Source organism: Amblyomma mixtum, chromosome 5 (genome assembly GCF_055824585.1).
Source record: "Amblyomma mixtum isolate Tamu chromosome 5, ASM5582458v1, whole genome shotgun sequence".
Lineage (NCBI taxonomy): Eukaryota > Metazoa > Arthropoda > Arachnida > Ixodida > Ixodidae > Amblyomma > Amblyomma mixtum.
In genome coordinates, this window is record NC_143016.1 from 193,602,330 (window position 1) to 193,629,690 (window position 27,361).

The window sequence follows — 27,361 nt, forward strand, 5'->3', positions numbered from 1 at the left end:
ATTTCATATGCACTTCAACGAGCAATCATAAATCAGAATTCAAAATTTGTACACCATTTCTCGAAAACATATCGACACCTTGCTCAAATTGTTGCACGTTCGCACGCTCCACAACATCACTTGGCAGTTTGTTCCATATTTCAATTGCATCAAGGAAAAAGGAATACCGGAGCACATCCGTAGGTGTGTTAATAGGTTGTAGTACCCTGCTGCTATTTTTTCGGGAACCACGTTTTAGAGGCGCTTTCGCATAATGTTCTTTATTTCTTTTAAATGCCCCTTGCATTATCTGGAAAAGAAGTTTGGGTAGATGTTTTATTCTTCTAATTTCCAGCGTTTCAATTCAAAAATTTCTGTTGGTTTTTGAGGAAAGGAAATCGCGCAGTATCTGTCTCACATATCTCGGCGGACACCTGAACCGCGCCGTAAGGGAAGGGAGGAAGGTAGGAGTGAAAGAAGAAAGAGAGAAAGAGGTGCCGTAGTGGAGGTGTCCGGAATAATTTCGACCACCCAGGGGGTGAGAATTGGGCGAGTTGGCTGTGGCACCACAAAGACAAATACGGCGACGGAATGACGACAACACAAGTGCTCACTAACAACTGATAAAATTTATTAAAAACACAAAATATACAGAAAAACCAACGTTTACGTGCGCAGTCCAGAACAAGGTTACATAGGCACCATGCAAAAACATGTGTTACAGCACCACGAATCTACCTGTGACCGTAAGTTTGCTGCACTTTTAAAATGATCAACCTCAGCGTCAAGTAGCAGCAATGATCGCAAACTCACGCATTCATCGGCCGAATTCCTTATACGGAAGGCCTCCATAATCTCCCCGGCAGACTTCACTTCACTTCACTTCACTTCACTTTAATACCTTAAAGACCCTCGTTAGAGGGTATTACATAAGGGGTGGGGCACACAGAAATGAAAAACAGAATGAATAACAGATAAGTTGAAAGTTATACAAATATAAGATTATCACTGAGCAAGTACACGCGTGATTTCTTCGATGAACAATGATTGGCATGTGATAGCAGCAAGTTCTCGGGGAAGGCCGTTCCAGTCGTTCGCGGTCCGGGGGAAGAATGATGAAGAAAATGTAGTGGTGCGGGCGCGAGGTCGTGACACTTGCTGCTGATGGCCGGTGCGGAGGGAGATGCGTGGTGGTGGTGCGCAGATGTAGGGTTCCTGTCGTAGCTCTTTAAGCTTCCAGAGAACGCGCGTTTCTTTGAACAATGGAACGCACTTGTGGCTTTTAACATGCTTGGTCAGGTGCGTCCCCGAACCACCGTCAAGTGAAGTGGCACTTGTGAGCTCTTGTGTTGTCGTCACTTCGTCTCCGTATTTGTCTTTGTGGTGCCACAGCAGTAGGGTTTGCAGTTCACACTGCTGCATCATCTCTGTAGCTGAGTCAGTACGGCGATACTTGGAGCATATACAACGCGCTGGAATCCGCTGTATTCTTTCCACTTTCTTTTTTCAGGCATTTTTTTTTTTGGGGGGGGGGGGAGGGTTCCACACGCATTGGCATATTCCAGAACTGGTCGTATAAACGTTTTGTAGGCGAATGGGCGTGATGAAAGTATCAAGTTAAGGGTGCGACGTTACGGGCAATTCCTTCCATCGCTGCCGTCAACACAGAGGCCAAGTGATGCTGCCCTCTGTCATTCAGCTCAGCACGACAATGCAACGATAACATGTCAACGTAACTCTCAGGAATAATCTATCACTCGAGATTTTCTCCGCCTAGTATCTGATCTGCCCTGTGTTACTTTTTGATGGCTGAAACCTTCTCGAACAATCGACGACGCGCTCTGACGTCATTCTTTTGGCGCCGCGCCGGAGAGCTATGCGGAGAGGGCAGCATCACACACGAGGTTAGGCACTCTTCCGGGTTTCTCTCTCCCCGGATCCAGCGGCGCGCGCTGGCGAAATATCTTACGCACAGCTGTCGTTTTTTTGGAATACGCGCCGAATTTGTGACTCTGCCCCTTGCTTTGAGAATATTGTGGAACAATTTTCAGAAAACAAAATTCGCGCGGACATTCATACGCACACAAACTCAAACGAAAAATGCCAAGATACATAATCAATCAGTACAATGATATTTGCACATACATAACACAAGGCAACTGTTAAGGTACACTTCAGAACAGCGCGATTCGGCAAAACATTAGCACGGTTCTGAACACGGAGCACACATTCAAGGCATGCTTGCGCCTATATTTCCAGATTCGGCGTACATAGCTGGCTCGGCACAGGACTGTTTCCTTCAAGCTTTCGGTCGCACTTTTGACTCTTACGCACGCGAGCCCAGACTTTCCCCGTGTCGCGAGCCCTGCTCTTCTTCCGCCCTGTACTGAGGCTTCTCTTCTTTGCGCGGTTTGGCTCCGCTTTCTGTCTGCACTCCTATCGGGTTTAACGCCCGTACTTCGAGCCCTTCCTCTTTCTCTGTGGCTAGCGCGTCTGTTGCGAACAAATTTAACGCCAGTTTGCTCGTGATGGCTCCACATCTCGTGTCTTCTGTCTACTCAGCGTGCGCTCTTCTGTTTGCTCTTTCCCCTCCATACTAAGTCCTTACTGAACGCTGGGCTTATTCTTCTCAGCTTCTTTTTCACTTTGCTGCAATGTTCCACCAGCTTGGTAGCACCCGACTCAGCTGCCTTCAACTTAGTTCTCTTTCCATTTTATTCCTGAATTTTCTCCTCTTCCACTCCACTAGTATCGGCGGTACACGGTTCGCTTCTCTTTCTTTTTACTCCCTTCCGAACTCTCCTTCTGGGTACACCAAACTCATTTTCACTTCCATCATCCGAGATGGCTTCTCAACATGAAGCCACTTGTTCGTCTTCCTTCCAATATTTTGTTGTTTTTCTTCCTGACTCTTCCTCGAGCGCAGTGCTCTGTGCACGGCTGGTGGTGGTGGTGAAAGGCATTCATTTGGTATATTTGCAGAAAGATGCTCGGGGAGAGGCCCCTAGTCGGTCTCGCCCCTTACAATACAAGGTGGAGTCCCTCATTCTGGGATCCCGTTGGTCATGACAGCTGCGCAAGGCCGCCAAACCAGGGCCTTTTGGGCCGATAGTTCCTGGCAGCCGAGCAGGACCGCCTCCCAGTCGCCTCGGGTAGGGGAAAGGGTGATGGGTAGAGAAGGATTTTGCCTGAGGGCCCAAATCATGTGTATGTTGTCTGCCACCTCCACGGAGAATGAGCAGCGGCCGTCAAGAGAAGGATTTAAAGTGATTGAGAACCGCCGGGAAACAGTAGGGAGTTTATAAAGAGCCTGAGGAGAGTTCGTTCGCAAGCTTTGCCCAGTCCCTTCATAGGAACCGGGTAATGCCGGTGCTCGGCACGATTGTGCTCAGTAATGTCTAATGGGCGGCTTCATTACCTGGCATGGCTTGGTGACATGGGTACCATATGATTGTGGGATGAGTTGGATCGGAGTCGCGAGTACTGTGGCGTCGAATTTGGTGAGCGAGTGGAGTGATGAAATCGAACTCAAAGTTACGACAGGCTCCGCGAAAGTCTGCGATGATAAATTTATAGTCGGGTTGAGAGGCTGCGAGGGCTACCGCCACTTTCTGCGCATGCGATGAGCTGGGCGCTCTAAACGATAGGTCGTCCACTTGTTTTCCTCGTGTATGACTGTAGCCGTGTACCATGCCCTCTGGAATGATAGGGGCCTGCAACGTCTACGTAGAATCAGTGTTTCTTTGAGTCATAGTGGCGGTGCAGGGTATTCGCCCGCGCCTAACGACGGCTATTATGGTCCTCCTTGTTCATCTTAGTCGGAAGGTGTCGAACGCAGAGGGCGCGTCTCCACAGTTCGGGCTTTCGAACCCGTTCCATCGTTCTAGAGGCGGCGACCGGGCACCGTCTGTGTCAGACGCGTGGATTGGCTAACGTGGTGCGCCTCGCAAAGTTCCCGATAGGTGTTCACCAACCCAAACGTGAGGATGGTGGTGGTGGAAAATATTTATGTGCAGGTATACTACAGGAGGTTAGGCATTAGCTGACCCAGAGGGGGCCAGCCCTTACAAATACTAGGTGGAGGTCCCTAGTTCGGGACCCCATTAGCATCAGAAGCCGCCCGGGCTCGCGCGACCAATGCCCGTTGGGCCTGCAGGTCAGAGCAGCCGAGCAGGGTCGCCTCCCAGTCCTCCTAGGTTGGCTTGGGGTGAGGGGGGATATCAGGGTTGGAGGGGCAGGCCCACACCATGTGGTAGATGTCCGAAGACTTCTCCGCACAGTACGGACAGCTGCCCGAGAAAGAAGGGTCGAAGTGTTTGAGAGCTGCCCGGCACAGCAAAGTATTAGTATAGAGGCGAAGCAGAAGCCGCTCCTCCGCCTTTGAGAGACCTTTACACGGGCGAGGATAAAGACATTGGCCAGATTGATAGAGTAAAACGATGTCTTTGAAGGCGTAAGCTGGAATAAATTCGAGCTCCTGATCGTCAGGGTCGGAGGGGAATGTCCGGTGAGAGAGCGCGCGGGCGGCGGCGTCAGCTGCCTCATTTCCCTCAAGGCCCATGTGAGCGGGAGCCCAAACGATACGCTGGTGCGCGGGGTCACCGGTGTAGACGCTGTTTTGGAGAATGCGGTAGGCTAGATACGTAACCCAGCCCTGCTCGACGTTCCGACATGCCCCTCGCGAGTCGGAAATAATTGTTTTTGAATTGGAATCAGATGCAGCCAACGCAATGGCGACCTCCTCCGCATGTGTTATGTCACGGGCTCGGAAGGTAAGGCCGTTCACTGTTTCGGATTGGTGGACGACTGCGGCTGTGTACCATCCCCCATGGTGGGGGCCGGAGGCATCCACGTAGAATACGCCGGGTTTCGATCCATAGTGGCGGGCCAGGGCTTCCGCCCGCGCCAGGCACCGGCCATTATGGTCCTCATGGTTCATGTTCGCGGGAAGAGGGCGGACTAGGAGGGCGCATCTCCACTGGGATGGAATACGTACGCGCTCTTCCATGAGAGTGGTGTGTTGGATGTGTAGTCGGGCAAGAAGGCGCCGACCCGACGATGTCTTCGAGGGACGTGTGTATTGGTTAGTCAAGTGGGCTTCCCGGAGCTCCCGAAATGTGTTCACCATGCCAAGCCCCAGGAGGCGCTTGTTGGAGGTGCTCACGGGCAGGCCTAGAGCCCGCTTAATAATTTTGCGGAGGATGACTTCGAGTGAATCCTCATCTTGCTTCCGCAGGTGGAGGTATGGAGTCGAATATAGAATTCGACTGGTTACAAATACATGCGCTAGCCGCAAGGCGTCCTTACATCGTAACCCCCCGCGCTTGTTAGAAACCCGGCGGACAAAGCGGCCCACCTGGTCCCCCCACCTGACGGAGTTTGGCCAATGTTTTTTCTCACCGTCTGTCTTGATGTATATAGAGCTCCAGTACCCGGGCTTCAATATTATCAGGGATTGGACCTGTCTCGAGACAATGAAATTTTGGCTGTGCACTTTGGTGAGGGGCGTATGTGCACAAATTCAGACTTTTGGGTGGAGCATTGGAGGCCGCAGCGGCGAACATAACGGTCCACTATGGTCGCCGCCTCCTGCAGGTTAGCCTCAATGTCTCCAAGGGAACCCTGCGTGGCCCACAGGGTGATGTAATCGGCGTACAGCGCATGCTGCACACCGGCGACAGCACCCAGCTGGGTCGCTAGCCGCATCATAGCCAAATTGATTAAGAGGGGAGAGAGCACCGCGCCCTGGGGTGTACCCCTGGTTCCTAAATGAAAAGGGCCATGTTCTTTATCCTGGATTCGAATGTAAGATTGTGTGTCGGTCAAAAATTGCCGAATGTATTGAACGGCATTTCTGCCGCAGTTAGTTTGAGAGAGGTTGGTGACAATGATCTCGTGGGTAACGTTCTCGAATGCACCCGTCAAATCCAAGGCGAATACGACCTTGTCATTGTGAGGGCATTCGACGGGGTCGAGGACAGCCCGATTAAGTTGTAGCAGGACACCTTGTGCAGATCTGTGTGGGCGAAACCCGAACATGGTGTCTGCGAAAAGGTGTTTGGATTCATTGAACTCTGACAACCTGTCACGTACCATCGTCTCCATGAGTTTGCCCACACAGGAAGTTAGAGAGATGGGGCGGAGGTTGTCCGTGTTGATGGCCTTGCCAGCTTTAGGAATGAAGGAGACCAGGGCGGTCTTCCAGTCGATGGGAGTGGCACTTCCCCAAGCCAGATTGAGTTAATGTAATTCAATAAAGACAGGTATGCTGGGTCGGGGAGGTTGGCTAACAATTTGACTGTAATTTTGTCCCGACCCGGAGCGGTGCGACGTTTCATTTTTGCCAGGGCCGCCTTCAGGTCGTGGAGCTGGAACGGTTGATCCAGCTCAACGTTCTCAGAACCTGCATAAGAGTACGCCAGCCCGCGGGGGTCAAGGGTGGTTCACAAGTACTGGTCCCGGAGCTTGTGCACCAATTGATTTGTGTCGCCCTGAAAGCTGTGTATTGCTCTTTGGAGATGTTTTTGAGTTTCCGTGAGTGTTTGCATTGCGTCAATTAGGGCGCGAAAGAGTCGCCACGTGTTCCGGCTGGACATTTGCCGCGCGGCCGTGTTGCATCGTGCCACCCAGTTGTTGTCGGCGAGTTGGGCCGCATACTCAGCCGCTCGTTGAGTGAGCTCGGCGATGCGAGCTTTAAGTTTCCGGTTGTGCTTTTGCCGGCGCCACCGACGGACGAGGCAATGCCGGGCCTCCCAGAGATGGAGCAGGTGGTTGTTCACATCCGAGACCGCCTCTGAGAGCTGAATTTGAGTTTCGGAGGAGCGAAGGCCAGAGACCAATTGTTGTGACCAAGACTGGTAGCCCTGGTCATGTATGTGTGTGGCATTGTTTTAATTTGGCCTGAACTTGGTCCAATCTGGGAGTCGGGCTTATGTTGTTGGTCGCGCGAAAGGATGGGCCCTAATCGTAGTATTCAGGAGGCAGTGGTCGCTGCCGAGGGTTTCCTCGGTGTTGACCCAGTCTGCATACTGAATGTTGCGGGTGAAGGTCAAGTCCGGACATGTATCCCTAGTCACGGGGTTACCTTTACGAGTTGGGTGGACTGGGTCAGTGTGAAGAGTGAGGCCCGGCGTTGACGCAAGCTCCGCTAACTTGCGTCCCCGCTTCTCTTCACGGCAGTAACCCCACAACCGAGCGGGAGCGTTGAAATCGCCCACAATCAGGAGGGGGTCTCGACCTGCAACTCTCAGCGCGCGGCTAAAGAGGTCCGCGAATGATACATTCGGCAATTTCGGATTGCAGTATACATTGAGTATGTGTAGTGGTGGGTCCTGTTTGCGGAGTGGGAGGAGGGTCACCATTACATAGGAGTATTCAAGTTGCATGTCTAAGTCGACCTGGTTGGCTGTATAATTTCTATGGACTAATAGAGAAGACGAGGGGTCCTGCTGGAACGTCGTATAATTCGTTCGTACGGCGCCTTTCCCTGGCTCTTGGAGGGCAGCTACGGCTGGCAAATGCTCAAAGGAAAAGTCGGAGGTCGGCCCGCTTGGAACGAGACCGGAGACCCCGACAGTTCCATTGAGTAATCGTAATGGAGGAAGCCGATTTGGAAAGGGGGGAGCGCCTACACCGGGGGTGTCCCGCCATGCTCAGATTTAGAGGTGAGAGGTGGAAGTGAGGTTGCCCCCGAGCGAGATACCAGGGGCTGGAGCTCAGCACCTAGACGGGGGCAGCTTTCTTCGTCATCGTCAAGGTCATTTACTCGGCAGGACAATCTGGAGGGCTGACCAGATATGTCCTTAAGAGAACCGGTTCTGCGAGAAAGGCGGTTGTTAGTCGCGACGTGTTGAGCGATCATAGAGGGGATGGTCTCCATGACTCTAGCGATGAGGTGTTTCATCGCTGTCTCCAACAGGTTGTCAAATTTGGCATTAAGATGGGCTTCGAGTTCGGCAAGGGAAGGTTCCATAGTCGGCGTCGCCGCCGTCTCGCTCTCCATAGCGTCTGTATCGGAGGTACTAGGGGGGTGGAGAGTGGTTTTAGCCTCTAAGGCTTCAATTTTGGCAAGTAGCAAACGTGAGGAGCCGTGCGTTGGAAGTGGAGGTCGGGACGTCGAGGGCTCTGATGAAAATTTTGCGGAGTGCAGCCTCCAAGCAATCTTCATGTTTCGATCCGTAAGCGGAGGTAGGGATTCGAGTACAGTACTCGAGTAGTTACGAAGGCATGCGCGAGCCGCACCGCATCCTTACTTCGCAACCCTTCTGGCTTGTGGCAAACACGGCGAACTATTCGGCCCACCTGGTCGCCGACTTTGCGGAGTTTGGCTAGAGTTATGTCTGCCTTACGATGTAGATTAATGAAGAGACCGAATATTCGAAGCTCCTACGCTTCACGGACGGGGCCGCTGGCGAGAGAAAGCAGAACGGAGGTGTTGCATTTCGAACAATATGCACAAATTCAGCCTTGGACAGGGAGCACTCGAGGCGCCACAGTACGTGGCAGGGTGGTCTACTATGCTCGCCGTTGCTTTCAGCCATTCCTCCATCTCTCCTATGTTTCCCGTAGTAGCCCAGATGGTGATGTCTTCGGCTTACAGCACATGCCGAACACCGCCGACCCCCGCAAGCTGTGCCGGGAGATGCATCATGACAATGTTAAAGGGAAGCCGGGACAACACAGGGCCTTGTGGTGTGCCCCGCGTTCCCATCTCAAACGGGCCGTACTCGGCCTCTTGTATGCGTATATAGGCCAAGCGGTCTGTTAAGAAATGTTTGATGTAGTTGAATGTACGAAGACCGCAGTCGGCCTCGATAATATACTTTAGGGTGACACTGTGTTTAACATTGTCAAACGCACCATCCAGATCGATTGCTAGGACAGTTTTGTTGTTGTGTGGGTGTTCTATGGGTTTGAGAACCTCGTGATGAAGCTGTAAAAGGATGTCTTGTTCGGGTATATTAGGTCGGAAACCAAACATGGTGTCGGCGAAAGTGATCTTGCTCTCTAAATATTCCGAGGCCATCGTTTCCACCAGTTTTCCTACGCATGAAGTGAGGTAGATGGGCCGGAGGTTGAGTATGTTTACCGGTTTCACCGCCTTGGGGATAAAGGTTGCCAATGATGTCTTCCACTCAGGTAGCAACAAAGTGGACGCAGTGGAAATGGCGTTGATATATTTGAATACAGTTTCGTATGCCTGATCAGGAAGGTTGTCCAATAATTTGACTCTGACCTTGTCCCTCCCGGGTGGCGTCCCGCTGCGCATTTTAGCAAGAGCCGCGCGAAGGTCGTGAAGCTGGAAAAGCTGATCCAGTTACGGATTATTGCAGCCTGCATACGAATAATCCTTCCCGCGCGTGTCTTGATTGAGGTACACTGCAAAAAAATTTGCACGTTTAAGGGTGCATTTCCGTGTCTATAACTCGCACCCTTGCACCCTCCCAAAAAGGTGCAAATTATGCTCGTCGCACCCATAGCAAGAGTGGCATCGTTACAGTTGCACGCTTATTTTTTTGGCTGCGTAAAAGGGTGCAAAGTATGCTTATCGCACCCTTTTTCCGACTGCTTTAAAGTTTCATAGGTTTTTATTGCTTTAAAAGGCGCTAATAAATTTCTTTCTTAGAGTGCACTCTTGAATAGAAGCTAAATATTTCGTACGAAAAGCTGGCGACGACCTGTATAACTTTGCACTAACGTTGCGCCATCTCCATGAGCAGAAACCATGAGCAGGCTGCGAATATTTTAAATCACCAGTGGTTACATTGACTCAATAAAGCAAGCTTTTACTGTAAGTACAGTGTTTTTGGCACTGCATTGCTTTGGGAGGCATGCATTGAGCTGACTGCTAGCTCTACAGCTACCCATGTGTATGCAGCATAATTGCTTCAAGAACAATAATGGGGTACAGCAAACAAGACACAAGATGGACAAAACGACAGACTACAGGACAACAAGACAGACTACAGGACAACAAGACAGACAACAGATACGACATGCCAAAAACATGACAGACAACACAACAGACTACAGCACGACAGGACAGACTACAGCACGACAGGACAGACTCCAGCACAACAGGACAGACTACAGCACAACAAGGCAGACAACAGATACCACATGCCAAAAACATGACAGACAACACAACAGACTACAGGATGACAGGACAGACTACAGCACGACAGGACAGACTACAGCACAACAGGAAAGACTACAGCACAACAGGACAGACTACAGCACAACAAGGCAGACAACAGATACGACATGCCAAAAACATGACAGACAACGCAACAGACTACAGGACAACAGGACAGACTACAGCACGACAGGACAGACTACAGCACAACAGGAAAGACTACAGCACAACAGGACAGACTACAGCACAACAAGGCAGACAACAGATACGACATGCCAAAAACATGAAAGACAACACAACAGAAGTTTTCTGTTGTAATCCTGTTGTGTTTTTTGACTGGGATATGTTATTACTATATGCTGCAAAAAGGTTCTCTTTACCTCAAAAAACCTTTTTCTTTAAATTAGTGATCCTCTTCCGTGAAACATCTGATATACACATACATGGCAGGTTGCCCACATGCCACTGCCCATCGAGAAATGTGGAAAAACTCCGCACCGTTGTAGGTGCCGGTTCTATTCATCATAAATCGCGAGAGGCTGCTCTGGAAGAGCAACCTGGGTCTCACAAGCCCCCCCACAGAAGGCAGCACCGGCCATCGCAGGACCATCACTCAAGCTCTCCATCACTGCGCCAGGAGTGGTACGGGGACTCCGAAGGATCTACGAATTTGAAGTAAGGAATGACCAATTCTGCATATATGAGCATTAACCCATACTCTATCCAAACAACTTCCATCTGTAAACAGTGGTTCAGTGGAACCGAAGTGAAAACGCAAGTGCTAGCGTACCTACTGCGCATTTCGTTAAACTGTGCAAATTGACCGTCATTTTCTTTTGTACGTAATCTCACCGCATGCCTCTTCAGCCGCATTACCTCAGGGCCTTTCGCGTCCTGGAGCGCCATACACCATCCTATGTAATCAACATAAACGGCTCCACCTACTCAGTAGCCCTGGAGCCGCTGAAGCCAGCCTACTTTGTCAACACTGAGTAACTTCGCAAGCCGCGCTGGCTTAGTGGGTGTGGTGCTCAGCTGCTGACCCGAAGGACGCGAGTTCGAGCCCTGGCGTGGCTGTCGCATGTTAAAGAACCGCAGGCGGTTGAAATTTCCGGAGCCCTTCACTACGGTGTCCCGCATAACATCAGTCTCTTTGGGACATTAAACACCATAAACCAGACTAGAAGAGCTCTCGTTGTAATTTCAGTGACGTCAGTTTACATATGTTCGCTTTGGCTGCACCGAACAGAACTTCATGCCTGAAAGTAAAATTGAACAGGCAAAAAAAAAGATACTCACCACTTTTACAGTGTGCAGAGGGCTCCTCACAATAGGCTCATTTTTTCTGCGGAATGAAAGTTCGACAGTGTCGCCAGATCTTAGTTTGCCTAGAAATTCCATGTCACACATACCGTACTTTTGATGTCAAAGGAGGAAAACGAAGAATCGGCAGCCATCATCACGAAGCGGCGCGTTGAGATTGGCATGTCCGACAAATTTTGACGCACCGCCAGCAGGGCTTCGATGCAGCCACCCTGTGCGATATGCGCGCTAGGCATTCGTTTGGCTTCGCACGATCTTGGAGGAAGGAAAGAGCGGTGTGCCTGGCCATGGCAACCAGTGCTCGTGCTAAGCGGAAGAGGAACAGTGGGAGGACGAGGTGGAGCAAACTTTTATTTGTCATACGACAAAGATTGCAGGGGTTGGGTATATTGTTTAGAGAGCACGTGTACTCTCTCGAAGGCGCTAGGTGGCTTGAAGTCCATGCTTCATTGTGACCGCCAGGGCCCACCCCGCTATACGGATCTTGAAACTTGGGGAAAAAAACCCACCTAGGCGCAAAGTATTTCACGACACAAAAAGAGACAAGGAGACAACGGACAGGCGCCTGTCCGTTGTCTCCTTGTCTCTTTTTGTGTCGTGAAATACTTTGCGCCTAGGTGGGGTTTTCTTCCCCAAGTTTCAAGATGAAAACCCAACTAGCCCGTCAACATGCCTTACCCCCCACTATACGGAGTTAACCTTCGGTTCAGGCCTGAGCAACGCAGTCTCCCACTGTCTTTGGTTTGAGATTGGGAAGGCCAAAAATGGTCAAGTGTGGACGCAAGCAGCTGGGCCAGCTGCACATTCCGGCGAATGTCGCTGCGACTCGGGTTTACTTGAGAGCAGAAGTTGCGGTGCGCGCCTTGCAGTTCGCCCGGACCTGCAGCGCCTCCCACGAACCTTGAAGCGTCGGCGGCGTCGGCACACAAGGCTCAAGTGGTTCAAGTGCATCTTGCTGCCGCAGTTTGCGCTCTTCGACGCAACGTGTTCTTCGCGGGCGTAAGGCGACGCTGCGCTCTCCGCGCTGCGGCGAGTGCGATCAACAATAGCTTCCGGCGGCAGGACCTCCCACGTGAGATGACCGGCGGGTAACAAGAACCCCGTGCTTTGGGATGCAAGACTCGCCTGTCGCCGGCACTGGTGCGCGGGATGCAAGCCGCGGGCTCTGAAGAATGCGTAGTGCGTGACGACCGCGGGAGAGTGCGAAGAGAGTTATGATTGGTTCAGTGCGTGGGAATGCGAGGAGAAACCGACGAGACGGTTGGTTCCGCCCAAAGATGTCACGCTCGCGCCTGATTGGCGAGATTGGATGTTATTTGCCTCACGAGGCTATTTAATGACTGCTCATGGTGTTTTGGAGAGGGGGGGGATCGATATGTAATAAACGAGTGAAAACTGTTGGTCCTATCCGTCTTCGAATGTGCCCAGCAGGCACACCCCACCAGACCGGCGGTCAGAGAGGCCTAGAGAGGTCAGAGCGCGGCGGGTGAGGGGAGGACCTCTTCGAAGGCCTGAAGCTCAAAAGACCGTCGCCTTTTGACACGAGCACGGCGGGTGATAGCTGGGAAGCGGCTTCGAAACTTAACTGGGGTTGTTCGTGGTTGGCTGCAACCGCGAGTGCTAATGATGCCTTGTAGGGGTATTCTGTCACAACCAAGTGAACCGCTTCTGTCAAGGGGGAGTAGCGTATCTGCAGTGCCTTGGCAGGAATGCAGGAATGAATATACGTTTGGCAATTTCGTTAGAGAGCGAAAGTTCTGGGGTAGCCTTGGTGATGTACCCAATTTTAAGTTTCCTTAGGATAGCCCTTCCTGTGCTCGCGTGGTATAGGGACGCTCATAGTGAGCTCCATGTTAATGAACCTTAGTTAATGCCAGTTAATGAATCTTATTTGTACCCCAAGCTGGAGCACTTTTTAGGATTTTTTTGGGTAGTTGGATGGCCGTGCAGAGTGGTGGCTTCTGGTGGGGAGCCGCAGATGTTCACCCGCCAGTTTAGTCTCTTGCCCCGTTCTCCTCCGCCTAACCAAAAAGAGCAACGCGTCCAGCACATCAGGGCTTGTGGTATCATGCCGCGTTCTTTGTTAATGAAAAAGTGGCGCATACATACATACATACATACATACATACATACATACATGCATGCATGCATACATACATACATACATACATACATACATACATACATACATACATACATACATACATACGTACGTACATACATACGTACATACATACGTACGTACATACATACATACATACATACATACATACATACATAGACACATACACACATACATATACATACATACATACATACATACATAGACACACACCCACATACACACATACACACACACATACATACATACATACATACATACATACATACATACATACATACATACATACATACATACATACATACATACATACATACATACATACATACATACATACATACATACATACATACATACATACATACATACATACATACATACAGGCATTTTATTGCAAGATAATGTTACGCGGCGGCCAGCCGAAGAATGAGACGTGGTGAACCATGGCTATGAGATGATTTAATGGCCGCTGGCCTAGCACGGGTGCTCCGTCCCGCGCCACTGCCAGCTTCGTCTTCGTCACACTACCCGGGGCCTCCGAGCGATCGTCCCGATCGGTGACAAACAGACGGCGAAATGCGATGGTCTTGACTGAAGGATCGAACAATATGTAGAATATGGTGCAGTGCTGGCCGCCACGATGAGAAAGATGAGAGAATGAGTCCCGGTACACGAAGCATCCGGGCCGTAGGGTGCCAGGAGCTGACGGCCGAGGTCTCTGGACGCACCGAACGGCAGAGGCAGGGGGACGGCGTCTTCACGTTTGGGTCAGTGGGGTGTTGGGCAGGTGGGGTTTTGGATCGGTGGGGTCTTGGGTCTGTCGGGTCATGGGTCGTCGTGTCGTGTGGTCCGGGCGGGGGAGACGGGGCTGGGGTGAGCGTCGAGGTCGGTTCAGGTCGGGCGGGCTGGGGCACGGCCGTGCGGCGCTGACCAGGTACTCACTGCCGACGTCCACGGCAGGCCCAGGACGCCGAAGCTCCGTGACCAGGATGGCGATGAAGGGACCCCAGCACCTCACACCAAATGTTACGCGGCGGCCAGCCGAAGAATGAGACGTGGTGAACCATGGCTATGAGATGATTTAATGGCCGCTGGCCTAGCACGGGCGCTCCGTCCCGCGCCACTGCCAGCTTCGTCTTCGTCACAATATATATATATACACAGTACATAGCGTGTGCCCGTAGAAGCGCAAGCGCTTGTGGGCGGGCCACGGCAGTCACAACAGCATGCGGTCAATACAAGACGCTGAAAGTGCGCAATTTACAATCCAAAAAGAAGAAGGAAAAATTAGCAATAACACAAAGCCGAAATATGACATATAGTTCAGTCAACAAATTTAGCGATTGATAATTATGTAAAGCAAAAAAAATCTGCAGTTGATAAATCGAACACAAATTTCAAAAACAAGATAGGAATTACAAAGCAACTCAGTATTTCCTTTGAAACTTTCAAACCACGCTCGCAGTCCAGATTTCACAGCTGTCAACGAATCCCAACCAAACACCTTTACACGTAGTTTGTTAAAATGGTAGGGTATACGAGGGGTACCCAAAAGAAACCGGACTAAATTTTTTGGTCGGCAAAGCTTCTGTGGTACCGCGTTTTGCCACTAGGAGCACATATAACAAACATTCCAGAGTCAGTAAGCCGATTGCTGTCGTTGAAGGAGGTCAGACTAGTTTAGGCAGAGTTTTAGGGTTACGACTGTTTTGTGCGAATGTCGTTTTTGCAATGGCTGATTTTCGTGAACAGCGTGCGCCGGTGAAATTCTGATTTTTGCTCGGAAAAAGTTGAATGGAAACTCTTGAAATATTAAGAAAGACGTACAAGGACGATGCTATGGGGACAACTCAACTGTTCGTGAATCGAATCCTGAATCAAAGCAACAATCATGCTAATGGAAAACTTCAAATTCACCTCGCCTCAAGAAAGCTCGTCAGGTGGAACCAAACCTCAAAACAATGCTGATTTGTTTTTTCGTCGTGAGAGTAGTCGTCCATTGAGAATTTGTTCCGCAGGGTCAGACAGTTAGCCAGGCTTTCTACTTGGATGTTTTGAAAATATTGGGCAACAGTGTGCAGTGGAAGCGGCCAGATTTGTGGCGGTCGCGTGACTGGTTTTTCCATCATGGCAATGCCCCTGCTCACACAGCCCTGTCTCTACGACAATTTTGGACCAAAAATGGCATGACCCCTATTCGTCAACCCTCATACTCTCCCGACCTTGCCCCGTGCTACTTTCTTTTTTTCCTAGAATGAAAAAATAGGTGAATAGAAAGCGTTTCGCTGATGTTGCTGAGGTGAAGAAAAAAACGACGGAGGCACTGTCAAGCATCACAGAAGATGAATTTAAACAATGTTTTGAAAAATGGAATGAAAAATTCGACAAGCATGTCATTGCAAGTGGGGAATACTTTGAAGGAGGTTCAAGGTCTGTGCTTAAAATGTGAACAAATAAGTTCAAACAAAAATAAGTCCGGTTTCTTTTGGGTACCCCCTCGTATAGAACTGTCCTATCCTTTTACCATAATTTACTCGCATGTGAATGTGTACTCGCAGATGGTACAGAAAATCCGAGTGATGGCAAAAAATAGGGTGATATCGTTAATAATGCACTCAGCAAGCCGAGCAACACCTCTTCAGACAATCCTAAACAACGCGGTCGCCTATCCATACTTGCGACTGGCAGAATTCCATGTGGCACCAGTTTTCCCGACATTCGTACTAAATTTTTGACGCAATGGTTTGTAGTACAGCTCTCTAGGTGGTGTAGTGTCATTTCTTGTTGCATTATGCTAACACGTGCCAGTAATGTTGGATGCTTGCTTGCGACAGCGATTTGAACTGGCGATATATGCGCTTTCATTTGTGTGCCTCCCAGATTTGTCTTCCGGAATAAAATTGTGATAGAACCGTTCATCGAAAAAGTTGTCGAACAAATCACTTCAGTTTGTGCACCAATGCCAGCAACAAAATTTAATGCAGACCTGTATTGCATACACAATTCGTTTAAATCATCCACCCAGGGACAGTAATGCTTTCGAATTCCCACACGTAAAAGTCTGTGCCGAATATTTAAGTGATGCTTATTTTTCGGCGACGCTGGAGATAATTATGGCGAGTCGGCTAAACGGCCGTTTTAGGAGGAGCGTCAGGGAGCGCTGAAGTGGCGCGCTTAACTTTCGCTCGGAGCCGCTTCTAAACAGGCCTCTGCCGGAGTGCGCCGCTTATAGCCGCTACGTTAACCACCACTTTACTAACAGTTCACTCGGGCTTTGCCTTTGAAAGAATTTTGATGTTCTGGGATCTGTAGCTGATGTGTTCTCCTTAGCTTTTTCTGGTGCCTTCTTAGTAAGTCTATATGCTGTTGGTTAATACGATTCCGTTTGCGCGCTGTGTTGCTTTATCCCATCATCTCAGAGCACCACAACGGGATGTGGCCATCGTCATCAGCAGCCTATGTCCACTGCCAGACGAAGGCGCTTTCTATATCGCTGCACTTAACTCTGACATGTGCCAGGTGGAACCAACTCATCCCCTAATACTCTATCTTAGCAGCCCGCTTACCTTTCTGCCGCCCTTGCCTTCTTTTGGTGTCTATTTCTTGAAATAATGAAAATAAATAAGCACCTGGCGGTATTTTTCTGCTGTTTTGTGTGTCTTTTTGTTCTTGTACTCAGTTTTGCAGCTGTTGCCGTATGCCTCGCCATACATAAAAAAACGTATTCGGGTGTTTGGGAATACGATGTGACGTCTGAGGTAGCACTGACTTTCCATTTCTCGTTGCCTTGCTCCTTCACTTGTCTGTCTGGACGCGGTGTATCTTCTTTGAGTGAATTTAGTTTCTTCAATGAGATAAGAGTGTTTTAACCTTCCTATTTTCGCAGGTTTGTGCGCCGAAGAAACTCTGTGCAAACTCAGCTGCCCGCGGAACGTGCTGAGGGATCTGTTTGACGACCTCCAAGACTCCATCAATACGAGAGATGACAATGAGCTCCAGATGTTTTACCGCCATTTCTGCGGGTGAGTCGAAGCGTAAGAATTCTAATCTCTGTCGTACTCTGGTAACTGATTTTTTTTCTGCGCACAATTCTTGGCGCCTTTCGAAAGGGCTGGGAGAAATGTGGCGTAAGTGTATTTTTATGGGTTTACGATGCCAGAGGGAAAGTAGAGAAAATCTAAGAAATGGTAGCATCACAAATGGAGCTACAGTGTGTTCACTACCATAGTCCAATTCTGTCATGTTTGCTTGTCGCGCTCTTTAAACGATCGAACTTTGTCGTGTCAGGGCGGTTTGTGAAGTTCGGTGAACTTTCTTATGTGTCATTCAGTCTCCATAACAGAGTGTACGGCACGAGGTAGCTACTTTTAGATGTGCACCTGTCCCCAGTCGAAGGGTTACAAAACTCGTGGAACCGCGGACTCACGACGGAGGCTCGGTGGCTGCTCTGTTGTTGCCGGCGGCACCGCCGTCAGAGCGCTCATTCCGTCTCCGTCTTGCCTTCCTACCACAGACGCCTTTCCAGCGCGCAGTTTTGTACTGCGTTCAGTGTTTGAATGCCTGGAGTTGTCATTTTTGTAGCCAGTGGATTTTTTTTTGCCTTCTCGTGTCCCTACGTGTCAGTCATTCGCTCTGCTCATGCACATAGCTTACTGTAAGGACGCAGGTGTACGGTGGCTGATCGGTACGCGATGCGGCGCTAATGGATCGTTTGAGCTTTGGGTACTCAGAAGAGGCCCCTGATTAGGCTGTAGTTGCCACTGGGCGTTTGACCCCTCAACGACAGCTTTTTTCTTTTTTTTATAAGGAACTTTAAGTGATTGTTCCCGAGGCATAGGTGTGTCCCGTATGCACGTGTGCAGAAAAGGAAACGTAGACGAAGGCACAGGTTCTGAATGCAGTGAATTCCGTTCTGTTTGTATGTGTGCTTGGAACCCTTTCTTTCCCAAGTATTTGGTTTGCTGATATCGTTTCCCCAGTCTTTGATTAGCTGACGGAAACTTTATTTTCCTTTCCGTAACCATTGATTGGTGAGTAAGTATCTTCGCGAATCTCCCCAAAAGTTTCGGAGACACTTGTCAGCATCCAAGACACCAATAACAAAAATGAATACGCAACAGGGTCTCACTGAGGATAAGGCTAAAATTGCGGAGGCTTTCAATGGGTTCTTTGCAAGTGTTTTTACTTCAGATGACGGAGAACCGACACAGTTTACGTCGCATAACAATTTGCCCGAATTAGACGAATTGCAAGTGTCATAATAGGGAATTCTGGCTTCACTGCTGAAGCTAGACACCTCAAAGGCTGCAGGCCCGGATGAAATACCGAAGTTATTTTTAAAGAGGTACGCTGAATGGACGGCTAGGTATCTCTTCATAATTTTTACGAAATCTTTAACCACAGGTAGGCTTCCTGATGACTGGATGATTAGTAAGGTTACCCCAGTTTTTAAGGATGGTGACACTGCTAATGTTTTCAATTTCAGGCCAATAGCACTAACATCAGGGTGTTGTAAGCTTTAAGAGCATATTGTATCAAAACACATTCGCCAGCACTTAACGCGCAATGATTTTTTTAGTGAATACCAACATGGCTTTCGAGAGGGCTTGTCAACAGTGACGCAACTATTGGAATGTTGTCATGATTTTTGTAAAGCGATCGACTGCAGGGGACAGATGGATGTTATATTCTTAGACTTCAAAAAAGCCTTCGACAAGGTTAACCACAGAAAGCCTCTAATTAAGGTAAAAACTGTTTTGGGACATGACTGTGTAGTTCGGTGGGTAGATGGACTTCCTAAAGGGTCGCAGACAGTATGTTGTCTTTGGGGATAAGAGGTCCGATTGTTGCGAAGTTAGATCAGGTGTACCCCAGGGGTCAGCTCTTGGCCCCCTCTTATTCCTGATATACATTAATGACATGATCCGGGATTCACCAGTAAAAGCGAGGCTATTCGCAGACGATTGTATTATCTACCATGAAATCAGAACCGTTAATGACCAAATTCAGCTTAACGATTATCTGCTCCAAAGAGATAATTGGTGTACGGAATGGCAGATGTCACTGAACCCGCACAAGACAGTTTGCATGACAATTACTCACAAGCTTGAGCCCCTGAACTATGTGTGTAACTTGCAAGGTAACCCGCTTTCCAGAGTAACCGAATATAAGTACCTCGGCGTGACCATCACCTCAAATCTTAGCTGGGCAAAACATATTGACAACCTTGTCGCGAAGGGAAACAAGCGATTAGGCTACATTAGGCGCGTCCTAAAACAGGCTTCTACGGACACAAAACTGACAGCGTACAAGATGCTTGTACGGCCTTTACTTGATTACGCATGCGAAATATGGGACCCATATCACAAAAAGTCTGTTTCTAAGCTTGAGCAGATACAGAGACGGGCGCTACGCTTCATTTTAATAATAATAATAATAATAATCTCTTTATTTGTGTCGTAGGGTACACAGTCGACACTGGAGGCCGGCAGTAAAAGCTGTCAGAAACGACAGCTTGACAGAGCCGCAGGCCCCCATGCACTTGGCAGCAGTACAGTGGCAATGCTTATATGCAAAAAAAAAAAAGATGCTATACACAGTCCAGCTCACAGTACACCCTGATAAATGAATTCTATTTTCTTTACAGAATACAACATAAAATTTTGTGATATACGTCATAAATTAATAGAAAGAACATAGAATAGAACATACAACATGATGGATATAACATAAAATTACCGTGGCTTAAGGCATGAAACAATGAAAGATCAGTTTTATGAACTCATAAGAACAAAATACACAGGCGGTGGTAGGCAAGAAAAGATAGTCAAGATTGCAGTTCACTCGACAGGAGCAAATAGCATGGATACAATACGATAAAAATAAAAATCTGGTAGGTAAACAAGGTCACTTAGTGTAAGGAGAAATTATTCAGTTGAAAAGGATATGGGTGTAGAAACAAACTCAAGTATTAAGAAACAGAAAAAAAGTGTAATTGCGGATTGTCAGGGACAATCAGGCATGATCATTTGGACATGTAGTATTTTCTGATTTCTTTAAATGGATATATTTGTAATTGTACATTTTCTTTATTTAATTTATTCAATAACCTCGCCAACTGATTTTGCAATGTTTGATGACCATATGTTGTGCGGAATGTTTTTACCATCCAGTATTCGCTGTAACGGGTGGCATGACTTGGTGTTGTTTTGTAGATTCGCTAGCTGTTTTAAGAATGTACCACCATTCTTTACTTCCTGTTTATAAAGCTTACTCAGTCGGTAGTCATACATTGTCATAATAGGCATCACATTGTATTTTAAAAATATTTCATGGCTGTGAAAGCGACTATGTACATTTTCTACTGTACGAAGAAACCTTTTCTGCAGTATATGAAGCTTTTGTACATTTTCCTTTGTTGTGGATGCCCAGACTAACTGACAGTAGTTTAACCTTGAGGAGAATAGGGTGTTATAAATGGCTAGCATAGGTAGAATATTTCGATTGCGATATATGAGGCCTATAACTTGAGAGAGTTTTGCTGCTAGATGGTTGATATGATAATCCCAGGATAAAGTTTCATGAAAAATAACTCCTAAGGTTTTAAAAGTAGGAACAATTTCAATGGGAACAGAGTGTAAGGCTATATTTCTGTTTACTGTTATGTTTCTGCCCTTTGACCTGAACAAAATGCATTTAGTTTTGGACACATTGATCGTCAGGTAGTTTTTCTGAGTCCATTCCTCTAAAGCATGTAGTGTAGATTGTGCGGAGTCACATAATTCTTCAACATCCTTTCCTGCAAAAAAAATGCTCGTGTCGTCGGCATATATAATAAATTTTGCAGTGGGGGAAATATTATTAATATCATTTATGTACATGTTGAACAGGAATGGATCCAAAATACTGCCCTGCGGTACACCACTACGCACCTCTAGTTGTTCAGAGACCGAGTCAGCTATTCTAACTATTTGTTTTCGATGTTCCAAGTATGATCGTATTAAACGTATGGCTTTGCCACGGAAACCATACCGCTGACATTTCAGAATTAATATTTCATAATTTATGAGGTCGAACGCTTTGGAAAAGTCTAAAAATATTCCAAGTATAAAATTACCTTGCTCGAAATGTGTTAAAATATGTTCCTTTAGTGTCAGAAGAGCAAATTCTGTACTTAGACTTCGCCGAAAGCCATACTGAGAGTTAGTTATTATCTTATGTTTTTCTTCAAATTTGCTAAAGCGGCACAATATGACTTTCTCCCGGTATCGACGATTGGATTCAGTGACCCCTCTTTATGCCCAAGCAGATGTGCCTCTGCTTTCCCACAGACGAAAAGAAAAACGACTAACTCTGTTTTATTTTGTAATAAATGGTTTAGTCGTGGTTAAGAAAGAACAATACATTAACGAAGCAAAGACACGTTTCTGAAGGAACTAGCGCACAAAACACAACGGACAAAAAAAAGGCGGAACACGACGGACAGGAGCGCTGTCCTCGTATATTACCAACTAGCCCAACAACAAGTGTTGCTCAAAGACACGCGTCACTCGTAATAAACATAATAAACACGTCCAGGTAGAAAACTTTTTTAAAGACTGTTTTAAATACTCTTTTTTTCCTGCCACATCGTCCGACTGGAACATCCTTCCTAACCACGTTGTGAATGCCCAATCCCGAGAGCAATTTGCTACCGTCATGTGCAAATATTTAACGCAGGAGTGCACATAATTTGTACATTACATTGACTGTATTTTGCGAACTGTGTTTGACTGTACTGGCTGTTTTATCGTACTGGCCTGCGTTTATAAATTTTGATGTCGTACCCACTCCTATCTTAGTCCAGCTGGACTGATAGTATGTACAAATAAATAAATAAAAAATTCAGGGGCACCTTGACTGTCTAAAGTGCGTAGAGGCGAAAGCGTTTTCCGCACCACTTTGACTGCTTCTCTGGCACTGGTGGCGTCCATTGTAATTGAGTACTAGTTACTAAGTGATGACAAATCACTAATTAATGGTTAATTACTGATTTATGCCTGAATACTAAGTAAATGCTAATTAATGACGCTTAAGCTTCGCCTTTAGGAATGGAACGCGACAGCGTGTTGTAGCGCTGCCAGGGAGTCCACGGAACGCCACCACCCGATCGTCGGGATGCCTTGCCGTTTGAACGCAACGCTTTTTGAGGAAAGGAAATGGCGCAGCAATTCTCTGTCATCTCAGTGGACACCTGAACCGCACCGTAGAGGAAGGGAGGAAGTGGGAGTGAAAGAAGAAAGATAAAGATGGCCCGTAGTGAAGAAAATGAAAATTGTATTTGAGGAAAGGGAATTACGCAGTAACTGTCTCACATATCTCGGTGGACACCCGTCAAAATTCAGGTAGGGGGGTGCACTTTTTTTACCTAAAGTGCGGTCACTGATGTGTGGTTAAGATTTTAAGCTTCGCCTCTAAGAGTGGAACGCTACAGCTTCTTGCAACGCTGCCAGGGAGTCCATAGAGCGCCATCGCCCATTCGGTTCTACGCCTCGCTCGTCGGTAAATTGGTTTTTGAGGAAAGGAAATGTATCTGTCTCTCATATCTCGGTGGACATCTAAACCTCGCCGGAAGGGAAGGGAGGAGGATGGCAGTGAGCGAAGACACCGTATTCACTAGACGCGCCTTTGTTCATTCCAAAACATCGAGCTGGCATGGCGGAGTGGATAGCATGCTCGTCTCGCACTCCGAAGACCGGGGTTCGATTCCCGGGCTCGACCAGTTTCCTACTCGGTTTTATTTATTTATATGGCCTGACTAGAAAAGTTAATTAGGCTAATTCGGTAATTAGGCAATTAACTAAGCTCAGTCCCACTTACTTGGAGCATCACTATATGATCCCTTCAATTGGTTGCGTGGTTACTAGCCGAAGTACAATTGGCCCCGTTTGGAATTCGCGCACTGTGACGTCACGACCGTTTCGACCAACCGAAAAGCCTGAGTACTCCAACGAAACAAAGCGGGAAGTTGTGGTTCTCCAGGTAGCAGAATCGATCTGACGTGTGTGCCGATGGCTACAGCTTTGAAAGCTGCAGCGGTTAGTCAGGAGGGCCTAACCCTGTGGGCCGTGCCAGAAGAGACGTCTGAAGGCGTCAAGCCTGTGATGAATTTTCTGCAAGATCAACCAGATAGAGCAGACCCTGCAGGTACAGGTGCCGTCAAAAGTAAATGGAAGGCAATATTCACGAAAAAAATTAATCATTGGCCCCCAATTCATGCATCATTGAATACATATGTGCAGGCTAATTGCGGTTTGGCGAACTGCACTGCGCACCAACAAGCATGGACCATTATGCTTTAGATTTAAAGAACTAAAATTTTTTTGAGAAAGTCGCCTTCCATTTACTTTTGACGGCGAGTGTACGTACATGAGTTTATTTCTCGCGAGCAAGAGTACAGCGTCGTGCCAGAGCCGGTTGGTGCTAACTCCGAAAGGGTCGAGAATGAGGAGAAGCAGGACCTGATAGCGGGAACACTCTTTGCAGGCGATTGTAAACCAGCTGTCAAAGAGGAGGTGGTCAGCCAGCCGGTGCTCGCACTATGCGCTGTGATAGCAGATTTACCTGAAAGTGTGGGCAAGTTGATAACACCTGAAACGCTTTCACTGCTAGTACAGCCAGAGAGAGAGCGGCTGCATGAAGAAAATGAGAGAGCTCACTTCGAGGAGCATTTCAAAGGTCCCACGAACCTGTTTGAGACACACCTGAGACGCCGGTAGAGCTACAGGCAAATCCGGAAGCTGAAAACACTTTTCCAGCAGATTGTGAGCTAAGGAACGATGAGGCTGCTTCTGATGCCGAGGAAGCGAGAAGTGCACATTCGATCGCTGCAACGGTTTCCATAGTAGGTAGGGAACTGGAGGATCTGAGTAATGCGCCCATCCCTAAAAGTTTCAATATGGAGCAACGTGCTTCATTATCAGAAGTGCGCAAGCAGCCTTGCGAAGGTTGTCGTGAGAAGAGGATGAATGAGGACATGAATTCCTTAGAAGAGAACGTCGGCTGCCAGCTACTCAAAGATCTAGCGGTACCTAAAATTCGATCTAAACTCGCATGTGAAGTAGCCGATGAGAGGCCTGACCCTACTGTGATATTCAAAGGGAAGAATGGAGGCGCGAGGGCAGCAGCAATCTTCGTAGCCCTCGGGGAGCCGGTGAAGTCTATTGATCCGACCGCGGCGGCAGCCTTTGCAACCGGCGTCGTCTTGGATGATTTGGAATTTTGGTCTAATGTTCTGGACAAAGTGCACAAGAAACATGTTTTGTTTCGAGACGTAGGTGGCTAGAAGTAATGTTCATCAATTTTTGATGCATCGATCTGGCATGGTGGATTCTGGAAAGTGCAGATTCGTTTCCGACCTTGTGTGTGCGGGTTTTGATAACCGCTATGGGCGCGTATGTGTGCGTGTTGGTGGACTCATTGGACAGCCGGCGTGCGTGCGTGTGTTGTGTTGTTGGCTGAACTTAATGTCCCACTGACAAGTATCCGTGTCACATTTTTGGTTGGGAGGTGTGAAGTTCGCTGAACTTTCTGATGCGTCATTCGGTGTCCAGAACAGAGTGTGCGGCGCGAGGTAGCTACTTTGAGATGTGCGCCTGTCCCTGGTCGAAGCGTTACTAAATTCGTAGTATCGCGGACGCACGACGGAGGCTCGGTGGCTGCTCTATTGTTGCCGGTGGCACTGCCGCCAGAGCGCTCATTCCGTCTCCGTCTTGGCTTCCTACCACATATGTCTTTTCCAGCGCGCAGCTTTGTACAGCGTTCAGCTAGCCAGGCAACTCAGCATTCCTGAACGCCCCGCTATTCGTCCTTCACGCACTCCGATCGCCGCCACCGTTCTACGGGGACAGGTTCGAGGACGCCGAAGTCTGGTTGGCCAGCTTTGACTGAGCGGCGGGTTTCAATGAGTGGGACGGCGAGCGCGAACTGCAGAACGTCTACTTTGCGCTGCAGGACTCGGCCAAAACGTGGTTTGAAAACCACGACGCTTCCATTACCACCTGGGAGAATTTTCTTTGAGAGCTTCTAGACATAATTACGACCAGCGAAAGAAAAGAGAAGGCCGAAATGGCCCTGCACTCGAGATCCCAGCAGTCGAACGAGAGCGTCGCGATCTTCATCGGGGACATGACGCGACTGTTCAATCGGGCGGACCCTGCTTTGCCCAAGGCCAAGAAGGTAGGCCCATTTAATGCGCGGCACAAAAGAGCAGCTGTTTGCCGGACAGGTCCGTGACCCGCCAAGAACAGTGGCCGACTTTACAAGGGAGGCAACGGCAATCCAGCGCTCTCTGCAGGAATGCGGCGCGCACTACGGACCTCAGGCTACTGTCGCAGCCGCTTCCCAGCACACGCCTACGTCGCTGCCCGCCGAGGAGCTTCGGGAGCTTGTAAGAACCCTTGTGCACGAGGAACTGTCGAAACTTCGTTTTGGAACTCCACACCATCGGCCACTCTGTTACCACTGCGGGAAGCCCGGCCACATCCTCCGCCACTGCCCCTAGCGAAGAATGGGTTTAAGGGGGTTTTCACCTGACGCACCTAGACCGCGCTGCGGTGAAAGACCTCGGGATATCGAGCTGTACCTGGCTGATAGCGTCCTCGACCTCGAAGTGACGCCAGTTCCGATCGCCATCCCCAAGACGGTTCTCTTCGCCCGGCCGCCTATCGTCCTCCGGTCAGTTCAGAGATGCGTCCCCACATAGGGAAAACTGAAGACGGCGTCCCACCCGGGGGCACTGCCGCCGCTACTGTACCGCGTCAAGAGCCTCCACCCGAAGATTTGCCGCGACGCTCCGGCCGACGATGACCTGACCCGACGACCTCAACGCCGCGCTGCGACCACCTGGTTTCCGACGAAATTCCGGTATCCGTCGACAACCACGACGTTACCGCACTCGTGGATACCGGCGCCGATTTTTCTGTAATGAGCAGTCGGTTTAGGCACGGCCCTGAGGAAGGATTTGACCCCTTGGTCTGGGCCGCAGATCCGCACAGCTGTTGGCCATGTCGTAACTCGAATTGGTGTCTGCACTTCGCGAATCGAGATCCGCGGGGTTACTTTCCTTGGTTGCTTTGCCGTGTTACCCGAGTGCTCCAAGGACCTCATGCTCGGTTTTGATTTCCTTTAGGATTACGGTGCCGTTATCAACCTTTAGGAGTCAGTCGTGTTGTTTTCCACCCAAGACCCTATCGACGACGATACCGAGCCACGCAGGGCTAAGTTATGCGTCTGTGACGACCACGTATTGATCCCATCAAGAGCCAGCATGTTTGTTACCGTAGAGTGCGATAACAACCCGAGCACTCGTGGCATCACTGAAACCAACATCTCGCTGCTCCTGGCTCGGCAAGTCTGTGTAGCTCGCGTAAGTATTGGATTGAACAGGGGGCGAACTGAACTTTTGGTGAGCGATTTTGGTTCTGAAGCTCAGTGTTTGCCTGGCAAAACAGCTATTCGTATTTCGAAGAACTTGGTGAATTCGTGGGACAGCACGAGTTGTCCGAAATCCCGGCATCAGTGTAGGCACCGACCACTCCCATAAAAACCGACGTAAACCCGAAATTCACGACTAATCAGAAACGCTGCCTGGAGAGCATTATCGAACCTTTCCGCGACTGTTTTGCCTCAACCTCCAAAGTTAGGCAGACTCCGCTCACAAAGCACCGCATTATAGTTGACACAAACTAGCGATGCTAGCCGCCTTATCGGGTCTCTTCGAAGGAACGTGATGCCATTCGCTGACAAGTTCAATAAATGCTCCA

The 27,361-nt window shown here is 48.8% G+C and overlaps 1 protein-coding gene across 1 annotated transcript in view; it reads left to right on the forward strand.

Moving 5' to 3' along the window:
• LOC149345307 (uncharacterized) overlaps positions 1-27,361 on the forward strand; it is a 203,210-nt gene that overhangs the window by 26,209 nt on the left and 149,640 nt on the right. The window contains exon 2 of the mRNA XM_089546571.1: positions 17,446-17,581. Coding sequence (XP_089402697.1) covers positions 17,446-17,581 — 136 coding nt within the window. The remainder of the gene's footprint in view (positions 1-17,445; positions 17,582-27,361) is intronic.